The sequence below is a fragment of the Lepidochelys kempii genome, chromosome 9 (genome assembly GCF_965140285.1).
Source record: "Lepidochelys kempii isolate rLepKem1 chromosome 9, rLepKem1.hap1, whole genome shotgun sequence".
NCBI classification, from domain to species: domain Eukaryota; kingdom Metazoa; phylum Chordata; order Testudines; family Cheloniidae; genus Lepidochelys; species Lepidochelys kempii.
The window spans coordinates 44,770,716-44,787,952 of record NC_136388.1 but is presented as its reverse complement, the minus strand read 5'-3'; the positions used below and the strand labels follow the sequence as shown (position 1 = coordinate 44,787,952).

At 46.8% G+C, this 17,237-nt stretch overlaps 1 protein-coding gene across 7 annotated transcripts in view; it reads right to left on the bottom strand.

Annotated features, from left to right (window-relative positions):
- MAP6D1 (MAP6 domain containing 1) overlaps nucleotides 1-15,023 on the bottom strand; it is a 30,306-nt gene extending 15,283 nt beyond the window's left edge. Inside the window, exons 1-4 of one of the 7 annotated variants that reach the window (XR_012160823.2) lie at nucleotides 14,372-15,023; nucleotides 13,193-13,353; nucleotides 5,243-5,295; nucleotides 4,651-4,721 (exon numbers count right to left, since the gene is read on the bottom strand). Coding sequence is in view for 3 of the 7 variants with exons in the window: in XM_073360064.2 (XP_073216165.2) it covers nucleotides 13,275-13,353; nucleotides 14,372-14,895 (603 nt within the window). In the remaining 4 variants the exon portion in view is untranslated. Of the gene's footprint in view, nucleotides 1-4,650; nucleotides 4,722-5,242; nucleotides 5,296-6,863; nucleotides 7,344-12,177; nucleotides 13,354-14,371 lie in introns of those variants that run through there. The other 6 variants (XR_012160822.2, XR_012160821.2, XM_073360065.2 and 3 more) reach the window with 6 other exon arrangements.
- Nucleotides 15,024-17,237: the final 2,214 nt, after the last annotated feature.

Here is a 17,237-nt window from a genome sequence, read left to right as displayed (position 1 = left end):
TTTCTTTAGCATCTGAAGCGTAGATTTGACACATTACATTCCTATCACACTATTCACAGTTTACATTTGTTTTCAGTAGTATGCCAGGTACACTGTTCTTGTTTCACTGGTTTCTTGGCATGAATAATTTACCAGTGTCATTCACAAATGTTGCATTAAAATTAGCATTGCTCAACTAAAAAATAAAGAGAAAAGATCACACCAGATGGGAGAATGTGACACTCAAATAGTTACAATATGTCTGGTCTCTTCTGCATAGGATCTTACACTGCTTCATCGATGTAATATCTGAACACCTTCCAGTAGAGCATTAAGTGACATGATTAACACCTGCAACCTGTGGTTCATTCTCTCATCTTCTCCCCAGAGGAAGAATTGTGTAGGCATTTGTTTTTTAAATATATACACTGGTCTGTGTTTATATAGCAACAGCAGGTTAAAGAAGTGCGCCTTGCACTTGGAGTGGAAGATGGCGAGGTCTGTGATGATCCTTCGTTTCTGGTGAGGGAAGTTCATTCCACAGTTTCAGACTGGTCCCCAAGAGAGCTCTGTCTTCTGCTCAGATGAATTTTGCCCTTATGGTCAAAATAGGAAATTCCATCGTGCCTGAGCAGCACAGGTGCAACCATGGTCTTCACCCTGGAGCTCAGGCAGTCTTTTTGATATGCTGGCTTCAGGCCATTGAGCATCTTGAAGATAAGGACCGAGATCTTCCGCTCTGTGGGAAGCCAGTATAGAGAGCAGAGGATGGGACTGATGTGCTGGCAGTAGCCTGTGTTGCTTAGGAGACGTGCTGCAACATTCTGTACTAGTTAGCATTTCCTAAAGGCTGATGGTTTCACTCCAGATACACTGCATTGCTACAGTACAGACAGGAGGTGGACAAAGGCATGTATAACTGAGGTCAGGTTGTTGTCTGTCAGGACTGGACGCGGTCTCCTAGCCCATTGGTGATGACAGAAAGTGTTACTCCATGATGCTGCTGGAATCCAGGAGCACTCCTAAACTATGGACTTGCTAACATGGCCTCCTATCAAGGCTAATTCAAATATATGTAAAATTCTAAGGGACTTGCCAAAATCTCTATTAATTACATACACAAAACCTATGTTAAAAGAACATTATTAAGATTGCAAAGTTGAACACTCAAAAGTTTGAGTGGGATTGTATGACAAAGTTGCTTGTGGGGGTGGGGCTCAGCAGCCTAGGGCTCATTTCTGGTTTGTCTTATGTTCCTAAAAGCTCATGCTTCAGGGTTTTAGCTGGCCGTTTGCCCAAGTCAGAAAGGGATGTCCCTCCCACCACACGCTATATATCCAGGAAGTGGTTTTTAAATCTTCCTCTGAAGCATCAGGCTGGAGATGGGACATTGGGCGGAGAGAGCCAGTACTCTGAAGTGGTATCAAGCATTCGCTCTCTCAGGTGTTTGGCTGGCTCTTGCTCACATAGTCAGGGTCTAACTGATCATCCTGTGTGGGCTTGACCAGGAATATTTCCCTAGGTCAGATTGGCAGTGACCTTAGGGGTTTTTTTGCCCCCTTCTGCAGCATGGAGTGCAGGTCATTTGCCAGGATTATCTAGCTATAGCTCACTTAATCACTTCCCTGCCTTTGTGGGGGGCTCAGGCACTGATGCACCTCGGTCCCTCCTGTTCTCTCCCTAGGGCACATAATAGTCTAGTCTCCTGTGGGCCATAACACTTCAGTCTAATTTTGGCTGTTGGGTTTAATGTGCAGCTGCTGGGTGTGGGTTGCCTGTGATATACAGGAGGTCGGGTAGTCAACAGGCGGACCGTGGGCCAAATCTGGACCGCCAGGTGCTTTTGAATGGACCCCAAAATCTTTTTACTTATTATTGTTTTTTATTATTTTTCTCTGGAGTCTGGACCTTGACTGTACCTTGACCAAGAAATATGGACCTTGACAAAAAATAATTGACTACCCCTGGGCTAGGTAAGTAGGTGGTCCCTTCTGGCATTAAATTCTGACAGGAAATGCCAGAATTAAGGTTGCATGTGCAACCCCTTGTGTGTACACATTATGATACAGTCTTTAATTACATAAATCCCAGGACCCAGCCTCATTCAGTGCACAAGATGGATGCTCACTTAATGGTGCTCACTTAATGAACAGCTATTCAGTATTTTGTTTTTGCCTCATTGTTCAGTGTGTGGCACCAGGCCACATTTTAAAAACACCCCTGTGAGGTGAGGGGTGATTATCCCCATTTTACAGATGGTGAACTGAGGCACAGAGAGATTAAAAGTGTCCACGAATTTTGAGTGCCCAATCTGTGACATCTAGGATGTGATTTTTCAGAGTATTATATAGCCCTTCATATGTTCAAAGCAGAGCTCCGTTATTTCAGTTGCATCTCTGAGTGCTCAGAACTTCCACAAATCAGTCCTCAGGGTTTCAAGTCAGGCATCCAGAAAATGAGGAACACACAATTAGTGACCACTTATGAAAAGTTTGGTTTAAGTGACTTGCCCAACATCACATAGAAATTCTGTGGCAGAAGCAGGGAAAGAATTCAGTTCTCCACGGCATCATCATTCAATTGCCTAAGCCACGAGACCCTCTTTTCTCTTTCTGAAATCCCGTCTCACTCAGTGTATACCTTCCAACTGTTGCAACAAATGTGGCAGGGGTCCTACAGACAACTGTCCACTTCACTACACAACCCTGATGCATCCCCAAAACAGGTCCTTCCGGTGCACTGAAAGAGGCAGGGATCCTATGAACAAAACAGTATGTGACAATGTACTTAGTCAACTGTATCAGAATGCGTATGCACAAGCGGGGCCAAATTAAGGTTTCATGGACTACCTTAATTTTGGCATTTCCTAACTTTTGAGTGTATGTCTTTGCAGCCTTAGTAATGTTCTTTTAACACGGGGGTTTTTTGTGTAATTTGCTAGGTTTTTAAAAAGGCAAACTGAAAAACAAATTTCATCATGTGGCAACATATTGATGATACTCAGTTCATCAGCAGGCTTGGAACCTTCATATCAACCGCACTTACCTCTGCTTCTGGGGCTAATAGAATAACTGATAGCAATAGTAGGTTATCTTCTATGTGGACCAGCATTAGAGGGGGTCAGACACTTTGCCACTGGGTTTCACAGATGTTGGCTTGGGTTCCTTTCCCAGGCAATGCCTGGGGATGGGAATGTGCTCTAGCAGGCACAGATTCTTCTGCCCATGCTCCCTAAGCTTCACCCCATCTCCTCCAATCTACCCCAGTCCTGTCTCTACCCCACCACGGGCTCCTTGTCCCAGTCCCTTTCTCCTCACCTAGCCAGTCCCAGGCTCCTTGTTCAGTAAGTTATAGTCTCAACCCTCCAGACTTCCCATCCTAGTCACTCTCAAGCTCCCCCCATCTCGTGCTCCCAATCTTGTTGCCTAGCTGTTCCCAGGTCCCTGCAGCCCAACTCCTGTCTCATCCCCAGTCTCTTTACCAAGCCAATCCAAGTTCCTTCCTCTGCTCCCTGATCTCTCTCTCTCTCTTTCTCTCGCTTGCTTACAATCACCTGTCCACATCCACATTCCCCATCTCCGTTCATTCCCGAGGCTCTCAACCAATCTCAGTGTTGACATTTCTCTCAGCACCTTGTCCCAGTTTCTTTGTCCAGATAATCCCAGATCTTCCCCTACATCCCAGTTCCTTGTCAGATCTGATTCCTAGCCCTTCTGCCCCACTGGTTCTCAGTCTTCTTGCGCTGCCAGTCCCAGTCTTCCCCTCCCCTGCTCCCAGATCTAGTCTGCTCAACCAGCCTGTCGGACTTAGCCGCCTGACTCCCAGTCCCAGTCTCCACCCCACCCGCCGTGCCAGCCTCCAATCCCAGTCTCTGCTCCCAGGCTCCTTGTCCCAATCTACTCCCCCAGTCCACCTTGCAACTACCTAGCTTTAGCTTCTCTCCTCTCTGCATGTAACTCTGACAGCTTCCTCCTCCACACTGCTATGATGTCAGCTGGGGGTTAATGACAGCATGGGGGATCAAGCTCCCTGCTCTCACTTCCAATTCCCAGTCCCACCCCAGCCTGGAGCAAACAGGAGCAACTATTGCAGTGAAAGTCTGTCTTTGCCCCTCCAGCCCTAGGCTGGAGCATGCTCAGTTACTCTATGGGGATAGTCTATGTGCAGTCTGATCACACCTAGGAGCTGTGAGAGGCTGAAGCATGTTCAGTGAGGACAGAATCTTCAGAGATTTCAGCTGCTAAACTCTAGCAATTCTCTTCTAAGCATGTGTGAACTTCAGTTTTTCAGAGGCTTACAATTTAGCCAAATGTGGGCAGATTTTCACAGGGTTGGCAAAAAGCACATCCCTGACCAAAAAAAAAAAAAAAGACCATCTCCCTGCCTAATTTCAAGTCCCTGTTCCAAAGCATTGGGGCATTAGCACTTTCCAAAGAAAAGGTTGCCAGAATGTTTGTAACACTGAAAAAACAATGTGTTTGCCCCTAGCCTCATTCTCAGAAATGGTGGAACCAGTTTGGCTAACACGTTAAAAAAAAAAATAAAATCAGAGGCAGAAACCCAGCATGGAAAATTTCAGCCCAAATGGTTAAACTCTGGCAAAGTGAAAACAGTGTCTTATAATGGGAGGTATCAGACAACCTTAATAATAGGCGGTGGTAGCAAACCCACCTATAATATGCTGGAATTCTGGATAGCATCTTAAACGCTGCCCTCTTCTGGATAGAATGCCAGTCCAGCTCCTGTAAGAAATATAATGGTGCCTTCTTGTAGCATAGTGCTGCAATCTTCAAAGAAATCTAACCCTAAGGAAGGGAGGTTGGCTAGAGAGAAAGGAGGAGCGATATAGGAGGTGGGGAGAAGGAGAGGTGAAGGGAGAGAAGGAAAAGGAATAGCAGAGAAAGACGATAGTGGGGGGAGCAGAAAAGTAGATGGTAACAGAGGAAGGATGGTCCAGTGATTGGGGCACTAGCCTAGCACTCAGGAGACCTGAGTTCAAGTTCCTGTGCAGTCACAGACATCCTTTGTGACCTTGGTTGTGTCACTTAGCCTCTCTTTGTCTCGGTTCCCATCTGTAAAATGGGGATAATAGCACTTCCCTATCTATTCCATATAGGTTCTTATACTGCACTCATAGCTGTACTATCTGAGCATTTTCACAGGGGTATTGTGAGCCAGTCAGATACTATGGTAGTTGGAGCCATGTAAGTAAGTTATCTAGATAGCTAGAAGAGGAGAAGCAGCAGAGAAAGGGAAGGATTACCTTTATCATAACAGCATCATCCCATAGGTTACCAGGTAGTTTCCTTGAAATCACTGTTGGATGCACAAAGAAGGTGTGGTTCAGCATGTGAATTTAGCTGCTGGGAAGCTACATTACCTTTCTCAGTGGATTATGTGGAAGGACTCTGTGGATAGGTGACCCTGGCCGTTTGGTTTCTGTAATGGTTCTTTTATCCCCCTTGGCTAATCCAGCCCATAGTTTTGGGCGTAGAGTGGGGAGAAGGGATCTGTTCCTCCCAACAGCATGCAACAGGATCCAGTTCTCCAACCTTTCCACGCTGCAGACCATTTCATAACAGAAAGAGCCTCTTGTGGCCATCTGCCCTCCCACCACCTTGCTGTGATCTGAAATCCTGTGCACCTAGACTGCTGGGAAGGTTTTCCAGATCACAGTCTGAGAACCTTTGCAACAGAGCACCTGAAAGCTTGCATCTTTAATAGCATGAAAGTGAGGGCTTCAGTATTAATGGCCCCATCCAGCAGAGGACTTAAGCAAGTAAAGGTAACTTTAAACATTGATTATAATGGGACTATTCATACGCTTACGTGTCTTGCTGGATCAGGCTGAAATCCACACCACCACCACCACCACCCCCGCTACATTAATGCTGCCTCTCAGGTATCTGTCTTGATCATGTGGTGTGTGTTTTTCCACTTAAAAGAAAATGTTCTATTTAACATGAAACAGCCCCCATAATTCACCTTGTTTACACAGTACTGCAGGAGCAGTATTCAAATGCAGGGGAATAGCATAGTCAGTAAAACAATATACTACCCTCATGCATCCATAGATACAGAGAACCCCTTCCTCTTCATTCTGTTCCATCCCATTTGCTGAAGAGCTTGTCACGTTGCTCTGTTCTGTGTGACCGTGCAGTGACAGAATACTCTAAATACTCCCACACAAGAAGGCAGAGGTTCAGATACCTGAGGAGCCTTTAACCCGGACATTCCTGATGTATGTGTGATTAGTGCATCAGGCTTAGCCTTTCATTACTCTACTTCTCTGCATATAATTTCTGTTTTCTCCCAAGATAAAAATTAAAAGGCAGTTCCTGCTCAGTGCTGGTCACTTTACACAGGCAACAGTACATGCTGATACTGGGATCCCACACAGCCCTGCCCTCTCATGCACAAGTCTTCTCTGTGATGCTAGTTTGTGGATAAGTACCAACTCAGGATGATGGAACATTTAGTTCCCATGATTTCTGTGGATGATTATTTGTCTTCCAGTATCACCAAGAGGTTCCATGTGCTCATTACTATACTTACATGGAGGCAATCCCTGCTCCAAAAATTTTATAATCTAAATAGATGAGATGAGGAACAGACACCGAGAGGCAAAATGACTTGCCCAAGGTCATACAGCAGGTTAACAGCAGAGCTGGGACTAGAACTCTGGTCTCCTGATTCCTAATCCAGCAGTTTATAAACTGGCCCACATGGCCCCCCCAAACTAGAGAGTTACTTCCAAACTAAAAAGATGAGGGGAGTCCAGTACCTGACTAATGTAATGTGTACATTGGGTAGAATCCTGAAACTCCAAATCATTCCTGCTGCTAACCTCTGTCATTGCAGGACACTGTGGAGCTAAACAATAAATTCACATTGTTTTAAATGCCTGTAAAATGCAATCAAAATGCCACATTACAAAATAACTGATGTGTGAAAGACTCCACTGTGTCAAATGTGGATTTAATGCCACTGGGGGAAGGACTTTTACCATGACAATAAGGGCCCTCTTTAAACTGGAAGTCACCTCTGTGGAAAGAGTAGACCCCCGCCTGACTTTTATCTCTGTTAAAACTAATAGGATGTGGTAGCCACAAAGATCTTTTCAAAATTGGAGCATCTCCCACTCCTGCCTTTTTATATGAGGTTTATATTGATCTGGCTTGAAATACATGCTGGAAGTTCAATTTGATTTTGAGTTCATCTGGGACCTAATGCAGCTCCAACTGAAGTCAATGGAAAGACTCCCACAGAAGTCAGTCTGAGTTGGATTGGGCCTTTCCATTGATCATTGTTTCCATTGGTTGATTTGTTCTGCAAAATGGTAGGTCAGGATGACTTGCTTCATACTGTAAGGGAAAGAATACAGCCTGTGTTGGTATGGTGCTGAATTTCCTTCTGTACTCAGTAAGAGTCTGCTGTTAAAAATGTTGGGAGAGACATGGAAGCAGAATTTGCCGAGTGAAGTTCCTCAGGAGATAAAATAGTAGCATCAGCCTGGTGCACACAAACATACTATAGAATATTTCATCTTTACTGAAGGTTTATTGTCATGTATTTGAAAAAATGTATGAAAACTAATTTACAGTGAAAATTCCACAAGTCCCATTGAAATGTGAAGCCAAAGTTTCAGAATCTTCAAAAATAACTAAAATTTCAAAATTTACACTAATAAACCAGCCAGAAAATGCAGGGCACACTGAGTACAGGGAATAAGACAAGCTGAATCTGAACTCTTCTATATTATCTGTTCAAATCAACTTTTCTTTCCTGGGGAGGGCTTCTCTCTCAATACTGAGCAGGCCCAGCCAGCTGCCTCCAGCTTCTGAGAGCTGCCAGTCACTCTAATGGCAATATGGTTGCTGGCTACTGACTTTGTCTTGTTTCAGAGTAACAGCCGTGTTAGTCTGTATTCGCAAAAAGAAAAGGAGTACTTGTGGCACCTTAGAGACTAACCAATTTATTAGAGCATAAGCTTTCGTGAGCTACAGCTCACTTCATCAGATGCATATCGTGGAAACTGCAGCAGACTTTATATATACACAAAGAATATGAACCAATACCTCCTCCCACCCCACTGTCCTGCTGGTAATAGCTTATCTAAAGTGATCATCAGGTGGGCCATTTCCAGCACAAATCCAGGTTTTCTCACCCTCCACCCCCCCACACAAATTCACTCTCCTGCTGGTGATAGCCCATCCAAAGTGACAACTCTTTACACAATGTGCATGACAATCAAGTTGGGCTATTTCCTGCACAAATCCAGGTTCTCTCACATCCCCCCCACCCCCATACACACACAAACTCACTCTCCTGCTGGTAATAGCTCATCCAAACTGACCACTCTTCAAGTTTAAATCCAAGTTAAACCAGAACATCTGGGGGGGGGGGTAGGAAAAAACAAGAGGAAACAGGCTACCTTGCATAATGACTTAGCCACTCCAAGTCTCTATTTAAGCCTAAATTAATAGTATCCAATTTGCAAATGAATTCCAATTCAGCAGTTTCTCGTTGGAGTCTGGATAGCGGTCGCTATCTTAAAACAAAAAAAACTTCAAATCCAGACTCCAGCGAGAAACTGCTGAATTGGAATTCATTTGCAAATTGGATACTATTAATTTAGGCTTAAATAGAGACTTGGAGTGGCTAAGTCATTATGCAAGGTAGCCTGTTTCCTCTTGTTTTTTCCTACCCCCCCCCCAGATGTTCTGGTTTAACTTGGATTTAAACTTGAAGAGTGGTCAGTTTGGATGAGCTATTACCAGCAGGAGAGTGAGTTTGTGTGTGTATGGGGGTGGGGGGGATGTGAGAGAACCTGGATTTGTGCAGGAAATAGCCCAACTTGATTGTCATGCACATTGTGTAAAGAGTTGTCACTTTGGATGGGCTATCACCAGCAGGAGAGTGAATTTGTGTGGGGGGGTGGAGGGTGAGAAAACCTGGATTTGTGCTGGAAATGGCCCACCTGATGATCACTTTAGATAAGCTATTACCAGCAGGACAGTGGGGTGGGAGGAGGTATTGGTTCATATTCTCTGTGTATATATAAAGTCTGCTGCAGTTTCCACGATATGCATCTGATGAAGTGAGCTGTAGCTCATGAAAGCTCATGCTCTAATAAATTGGTTAGTCTCTAAGGTGCCACAAGTACTCCTTTTCTTTTTGACTGTGTCTTGTTCACTTTACAGAGCTATCTGTGCTCGCCTTGTGAAATCTGTTTCAGTTTGACCTGGTTTGGTACAGAGTTGAGCTACAGCATCTATGATGGGGATGATTCTAAACAGTGTTCACTGTGGGATGGGGGGGAGAAGAGGAGAAAGAAGAGACCTATGGAAAGGGACCCTATTCTTTGAGTGGAGGAGAAGTGGGAGTATTCCTGTCTGAGATCCCCAGCCCCTGAATGAAAGAGAAGAATTCTGCTCAGAGATCCCCATCTTCAAAGCTGGGGAGGAGAGAGAGGCCCTGGCCAGCAGCTCATCCTTCAGATATGAGATGAGACAAACCCCACCCTGAGCCTGGGAAGAAAGTCCTGTTCTACCCATTCCCCTGGGCAAGCAGGAAAGAGAATCCCCTCCTTGTGCGGTCTCAGTGGCTCTCCTTTGATCCCTCCCACGCAGGCCTGTACTCTCCCCTGGCTCGTCCAATCCTTGGCTCTTCCCATCATTTCCTCTCTTCTATGGGTGGCCTAGTGATCCTCAGTTCCCCCTCACTCCCATTGTCTATGTTTGGGCAGAAAGTACTCACCTTTTCTGAACTCTTTGGGGGAAGATAAGGTCCAGTGCCATCTAATCCACAAGTTCAGTCTTCATCAAGTGACCGGGTCACCAATCTGCTTCCCCATTCAGCAGAAACAAGGAATTTGTTCTGACTCAGCCCACTGTCGCTACGGCAGAGCCATTCATACTTCACCACGATTTGAGGACTTCAATAGCTCAGACATAGGTGAAAGGTTTTTTGCAGGAGTGTGTGGGTGAAATTCTGTGGCCTGCGTTGTGCAGGAGGTCAGACTAGATGATCATAATGGTCCCTTCTGACCTTAGTATCTGTGAATCTATGAAATACTAGTGTAGTCGGCTTCCTGTAGCCTCAAGGAAACCTGGGCTGAACTGCTAGGCAGGCTTCCCTGAGCATAACCTACAAAAGGCAATGAAGTAAGAGCAGCCAGCAGGAGGGTGGATCCACTATAGCAGGATAGAGGAGCAAGTGAGGGATGTGTGTCTGCTGCCATGAAACTATGAACTAGCCTGACCGTATCGTCCACCCTAAAAGAAGAAAATGCAGGAGACCACCTGACCATCTTGGAGGTCATGAGTAGGGAATGAGGCTTGCCAGCCATGCCCTGAAGACAATAGAGGGGAAGGGGTTAAAAGGCCACCAAGGTGCCTTCAAAAGACTATAAAAAGTATGTGGTGGAGGAGGCTGGAGAGTCATGGTCGTGAAAACAACCTAGCATTAGGGGATGGGCAGTACTGCAGAGGGGTTCCTCTATTCCAGGGTTGGCTAAACTGAGGCTCACGAGCCATGTGCGGCTCTTATACAGTTAACGTGAGGCTTGCAAGCCCTCCCCCTGCCGCCCCATTCTCCACCTACCAGACTGGGAGGGGGCTGCTCAGGACCTCTGCCTTGCAGTGCGGTGGTGGGGTAGGAGCTTGTGTCCAGCGGGGAAGGGGGTCTCGGGGTTTCATCTCTGCGCGGTGCACATGCTGGGGCTCAGGGCTTCAACAGGAGTGGGGCTGAAGCCCCTAACCCGAGCTCCCGGCAGGTGTGCACTGCCCCAGTCAGAGTATAACAACCAGACTAGAACATTAGTCATTAACCCATCCAAGCTAACAAAGCCCAATCCTGTGAGCTTTAAAAACCAGACATTCACAAACTCATAAACTTTCTGCTGTCAAGCAACCATTCACTCTCTCTTACTGTCATTTACTGTGACTCCTATAATTTATCTTTGAAAGCACGTAGCTATCTTTAATTTTATCTGAATGTCTTATACCTAGTAACTTTAAAATGTGATAAATTGTTGCACAATGACAATTGGAGAAGATAGGGACAATTATTTTAGCAAGATGGAGGCTGAGCAGTGTTTGCCCTGAGTATAATGGTAAACTAATGTGCTGGCTAGTGCATGGGTAGGTTCAGTGATGAGCTGCCAAAATCTTAACAACCGGTTCCTTCCTCACCCCACGAGGGGGTTGTGGCCAACCCCCGCCCCCCGGGAACTCCTGCCCCATCTAACCCCCTGCGTTCCTTGACGACACCCCCCGCCCCCAGAACCCTGCCCCATCCACCCCTCTCCCCTGTCCCCTGACTGCCCCCAGAACTGGGCAGGAGGGGTTCGTGGGCCACCATAGTGGGTGTCAGCCCCGCCCCTAAGAGCCAGAGGGACCTGCCAGGGGGCGAGGTGGGGAGTCCTGGCGTTGCTTACCTAGGGCAGCTTCCAGGAAGCATCCGGCAGGTCCCTCCGCCCGCCTAGGGGCGGGGCCCTGTAGTTAGGGGGGAGCAGCCGCTCCTCCTCACTGATCACATCAAAAGTGGTGCCTTAGGCGCCGACTCCATGGGTGCTCTGGCGCTGGAGCACCCATGGGGAAAATTTGGTGGGTGCAGAGCACCCATCGATAGCTCTGTGCCCAGCCCCAGCTCACCTCACCTCCGCTCCGCCTCCTCCCCTGAACACGCTGTCCTGCTCTGCTTCTCCACCCCCCCCCCACGAATCAGCTGTTCGCATGGGAAGCCTGGGAGGGCTGAGAAGCAGGTGGCAGCTTCGGGCTCAGGCCCAGGGAGGCGGAGGTGAGCTGGAGCAGGGAGCAGTTCCCCTGCGCCCCCTCTGTCCCCCCGGGTTACCTGCTGCGGCGCGGGCGGCCCTCCTCCCTCCACCCCACCCCAGCTCAACTCCACTCCGCCTCCACCTCCCTGGGCCTGAGCGTGAAGTCACCGCTTGCTTCTCAGCCCTCCCAGGCTTCCCACACGAACAGCTGATTCATGGGAAGCCTGGGGAGGGGGTGGAGAAGCAGAGCAGGGCGGCACATTCAGGGGAGGAGGCGGAGGTGAGGTGAGCTGGGGCTGGGTGCGGGGCAGGGCGGGGAGCTGCCAGTGCATGCTCTGCACCCATCAAATTTTCCCCGTGGGTGCTCCAGCCCCAGAGCACCCATGGAGTCGGCACCTAAGGCGCCACTTTTGGCCAGTTGCTAAATTTAGAAGCCCTTTTAGAACCGGTTGTCCCTCTAGCGAACCGGTGCGAACCAGCTCCAGCTCACCACTGGGTAGGTCTGTTTGTACCATTTGATCTCTAGTGGATAACCCTAGAACTGCTTAAACATTTCATAGGTCCTCACACTGATGCAACTACTCCAGAAAAGGCTGTGGCTTTGGGGCAGTGTGCTCTATCTCTGCAGCTGTCATGAACCTAGACATGGATTTCTTACAATATTGCTGGTTTGGTTTGCAGGTTGGTCTATCCCCCTTGCTCCCTGACTACCTACTTAGTCTTAAAATGTACAAGCTTTTCTGCATTTGGAGGATGTTATTTGAGGGTCCTGCACAAGAATTAAGCAGTCAGATGGAAGGATGGTGTGAAAGGTACAAACGCACTGACAACTGGAAACACAAATCTGTGATTGTAATGAGTGCTTACTATGCCCTTGGTTTTGGGGTCAGATAGAATAACCAGAAAGATATTTAAAAAACAGAAATTGAAGATGGATGAGTTTCTAATTGGTCAACCTTGCCTACGTCATTTTATACTGTTTGCTGGTCTAAGGCACTTTTTGTTCTGTTTCAAATTGCCTTTGTCTATTAACAGTTGTCATTTTGCAGGGCCTTTTTCTATATTATGTGCTAGGCTTTTTGCTGTTTTTAATAAGCAAGAAAAGATACATGATCAAGGTCAACTGCTGCACAGTTGTTTTTAAAGACTTTTTTTTTATATCCACATCTATATTGTGACAGCTCTCCAGGGTATGGAGTGATAAGGTAACCAATATAAATGCACATGGTGGACTATAATCACGCCAAGGGATTCAAATATTTTTGTCTTAAAAGCATTTAATGGCATATTTACCTAGTCAGTTGTAAAAGAAAGCAATATGTCTGGTGGGTAAATAACACATAATGAAAAATGCATAAATACCTGTTACCCAGTTATAATAAGATTAATTGCTCTATCAATATACCTAAAAGGCATGTTTAAAAACTGCCATACCTGTGATTATTAGAGGCCATGAAACAGTTCTTCAGCAGCCATTCTAGTGAACTTGGCACATTATTTAATAACTACATTATTTTTAAAGGCTCATATACTCCAGGGATAGACATGGAGGGAGAACTCCAGAGACCAGAACTCCAAAGTAGCCAGTCTCCTCTCTTGTTCCAGTAAATAAATGTTTATAACAATGCAGGAAAGACAAAAGGAAAATAAAACAAAATAAATCAATAATTTAAAATCATGTAAATCTAGGTGGTTTGTGACATAATTTTAAATAATCATGAACTTTCCTGGCATTAACAGCTTAAATATCACCTTGTGTGACCTTTTAGACATATGCCAATTACATTCATGTTTCACAAATGTTTTGGGGATACATCCTGTGGTCCCCAAATTCACAGTAAATGCAGTGCCCCAGGGGTTGAACATTCCAACAGTTGTTGTCTTAATCCTAATGTAGTTCAGTGTAACCATTTTGTTGATGTGTACCTATGGGTCCTGGTTATGCTCACTGTCCTATTGTATTTTACAGTACAGCACTTATGGTATTGCAACTGTAGTTGGCATTATGAGTTCTGCAGCTGTTTATACTAGTGCTTTCTTTACTCCTGTTGTTCTTTGGCAAAATCAAATACATACAGTGACTTGACTTGCAGTTATGGCTGATAGTACTACACATATTGTACTGCCTCAGGACAGTGCACATTAGCACTGCAAAATAAATACAGGGCTGGCCAGGGGTGCTGGAACAATTTTTATAGTAGGGGTGCTGAGAGCCATTGAACCAAACTATAAACCCTGTATAGGATGGAAACCACCGCAAGCCAGGGGCTGCTGCTGCACCCCCAGCACCAGCACTGATGGGGCTGGCATAACCTGGAAGAAGGTGATGGGAGATGACTAAAAAAAACCTGAGATTTTTCAGGGCCCCATTTCCAAGAGCAACTAGAGGTTCCGGGTGCCCGATCTTTGAGCCACCTTGTCAGGGTCATCATCCCTTTCTGAACAGCATCTCTTAGGGGTTTCAAGCCGGTAACCCAAATCCCGGCCAGGTTTGGAAACTCCCGCCCCCGTGTTTCCCTGCCAGCCGTTCTGCAGCCCCCTTGCCCGGGGTGGGGGGGGGAGATGTATGGGGCTGGGGGGAGCCCCCGGAGCACTGGCCCCGCCCCAGTTTACCTGTAGGAGGTGGTGTTGGCAGCGCCCTGCGGGAAGCCGCCCAGCCGGCTGCTGGCCTCCGGCCGCGGGTCCCTGTCCCCGGCGGGCAGGACGTACACGGACCTGGCCGGGGCGGGGGGCCCGTCTCTCCTGCCCTCGCCAGCCCAGGGGCAGGCGTCTCGCGGCTGCAGGGGCCAGGCTCGGAAGTCCTGCCGGTACTGGGTCTCGGCGGCGAAGGGCTGGCTGCCGGGGGGCGCCGCCGGGCCCCGCTTGTGGCTCCCCCCCTTCCACGACCGCTTGCCGGCCAGGCTGTTCTGCGAGGGGGGGGGCCCGGCCGGCGGCTCTCCGCCGCCTGCCCGGGGGCGGCCCTCCGCCGCCGCCGCCGCGCCCCGCCGGGGGCCGCCCCGCGCCGGGCTCGGCGCCTCCTCGGGCTCCTCGATGTCGGAGTAGCTGTGGATGGTGAGCGGCACCGAGAGGTCGGACTTGTCCAGCTGGCTCCAGAAGCGGGCCAGGCAGCACACGCGGCTGATGCAGGGCCACGCCATGGAGCGGGCTGGGCGGCGGCGGCGGCGGGCAGGGCTCGCCCGCTGCGGTGCGCTCCCAGCCGGCCGGGGAGACGCGGACCCCGGCGGGTACTGTCAGCGCCGCCCCTTCCCGCCCCCGTGAGTGCCCCCACCCCCGGGCTGGGGATGACAGCCCGCACACGTGATCCCTGCCCGCCGCGGCTGCCAGCGAGCTCGGCAAAGCGCCCCCCCCCGTCCAGGGCCGGATTAAGACATTTAGAGGCCCTAAGCACTGAAAAGATTATGGTGACCCCCCCATATGTAATTCCAAATAAAAACAATACTATCCCGTAAAACAAAATTTTATTTTTCGAAACAACAAAACCATTTACATGTATGCTGAAATTAAAATAGCTTCTTTCTAGCTTTTGCGATTGCAAAATTCTGGATAAATTCATGGAAGCTGACTCGAAGAAGCATGTCCATTTCCGTACACAATAGGGAAAGTGAATCAAGTCTGTCCTGACACCTTGTTCTCTGAGGGTTTTTTTCAGCTGAGAAAAAGAGCATTCTGCGGAGCAGTTAGTAATCATCAATGTTAGAAAAATAGGTAGTGTGAGCTCTACATTTGGAAATACACATTGTATTCCGTCTTTCAATATTGTGTCATGAAGATCAATGTGACTGAATTTCATTTGTCCTATTTCATTAAACTTTGCGCGCATATAACAGTGGAACTGCCGTACTTCTCCACAGAGGTTCATGTTCCAGTCAACAGGGTATGAGTCAACTAGCTTTTGGGAACCTTGTGAATATTGTTCGTCAGATAAGTCCATGTCGTTTAGAAAAGAAAATCTACTTAATATTTCTTTGTACACTTCACCTCTCCTCTTCATATAAGCTTCAAGTGTATCCATTGTAGCGTAGTAAGTAGATATGTGATATTTTGTCTCTAGGATTCAATGCTGTTTCTGTTGCGCTTGTTTTTTTGCTTGTTTTTTCCTGATTCGCTTGTGGGACTGGGCTTCTTTGTAGTTAGTATCAGGCAAGATATCTTTTGATATGTCTTCAAATCTTTTGAAATCATTCCTCAAAGTGCGTAAGTGGTCTCCTAATGATTGACAGAGGTCTGCACATGTTTTCAAATCTTTTTCTTGGAGAGCTTGACTTGTGTGGTAAAAGCGTTGTAAAATTTCATTCCACATGGTCAACATGAATACAATCTCTAGTCCTTGCATCTTGTTTGCAATGTTTTCTGCCTCTCGTATAGTTTCTCCCTTTTGTGATTGGTCTTCAGCTATACTTTCTAATGCATCCACAATCTTTGAGTAGGACTCCAGAATTGCACTTGTTTCCACTGCATGTGCCTCCCAGTGAGCATTAGAAAGAGATTTCAACACACGATCATTGCCCAAATATGTTTTAAGAACTGCCCATCGGTGTGTTGAGGCAGAGAAAAATGTATTAAGTAACTGGACTGTTGAGAAAAAACTTACTGCCACCGGACAACAATCAACAGCACCGCGGCCAACAAGATTGAGAGAGAGTGCAGCACATGGTATGAATATGGCATATTTGTTCTGTTCTAAAAGCTTCTTCTGCGTTCCTTGATAACGCCCTGACGTGTTGGCAGCGTTGTCATAAGATTGACCTCTGCACTTTGAGAAATCTATTTTGCAAACTTGGCACAGATAATGCAGTACTTGATTTGCCATTTCTTCACCAGTGTGGCTTTTCAAATTGAGGAATGTTATAAATCGTTCAACTGGTTTTCCATCTGTAGGAGACACATATCTTACTACAATACTCAATTGATCAATATGTGAAAGATCAGGTGTAGAGTCGACAGATAAACTGAAGTACCCAGCAGTACTTATTTCGTCCACAATAGCTGAACGAACTTTGTCACTCATTAGACCAATGAGTTCATCACATATTGTCTTGGATAAGTATGATGGGTTACCTTTGCAGCATTCCCATATTTTGAGATATGGCCTGCTAAAAATGGGTCAAACTGAGCCACAAGCTCCAACAATCCCAAGAAATTTCCATTCTGCAATGATCCAAATGTGTCATTTGATCCCCGGAAAGGCAGACCACGTTCAGCTAATGTTTGAATAACAGCTATAACACGCTGTAAGACATGTTGCCAGTATTCACGCTCCCCTTTAATTTGTTCTTCCAATTTCTGTGTCAATCCAAAGCCCTGTCTTTGGTTTAAATATGTCAACACTGAATCTCTGTGAAGTTGTGCTATTTTCATGTTGTTCAATTAAAACAGTATTCTGCCCATCAGTAAATCCATCTGCAGCAAACCGGGATGTTTAAGGTTTATATGCAAGAAGTTTTCAAACAAAACAGTACACAGACCCTGTTGATGGTGA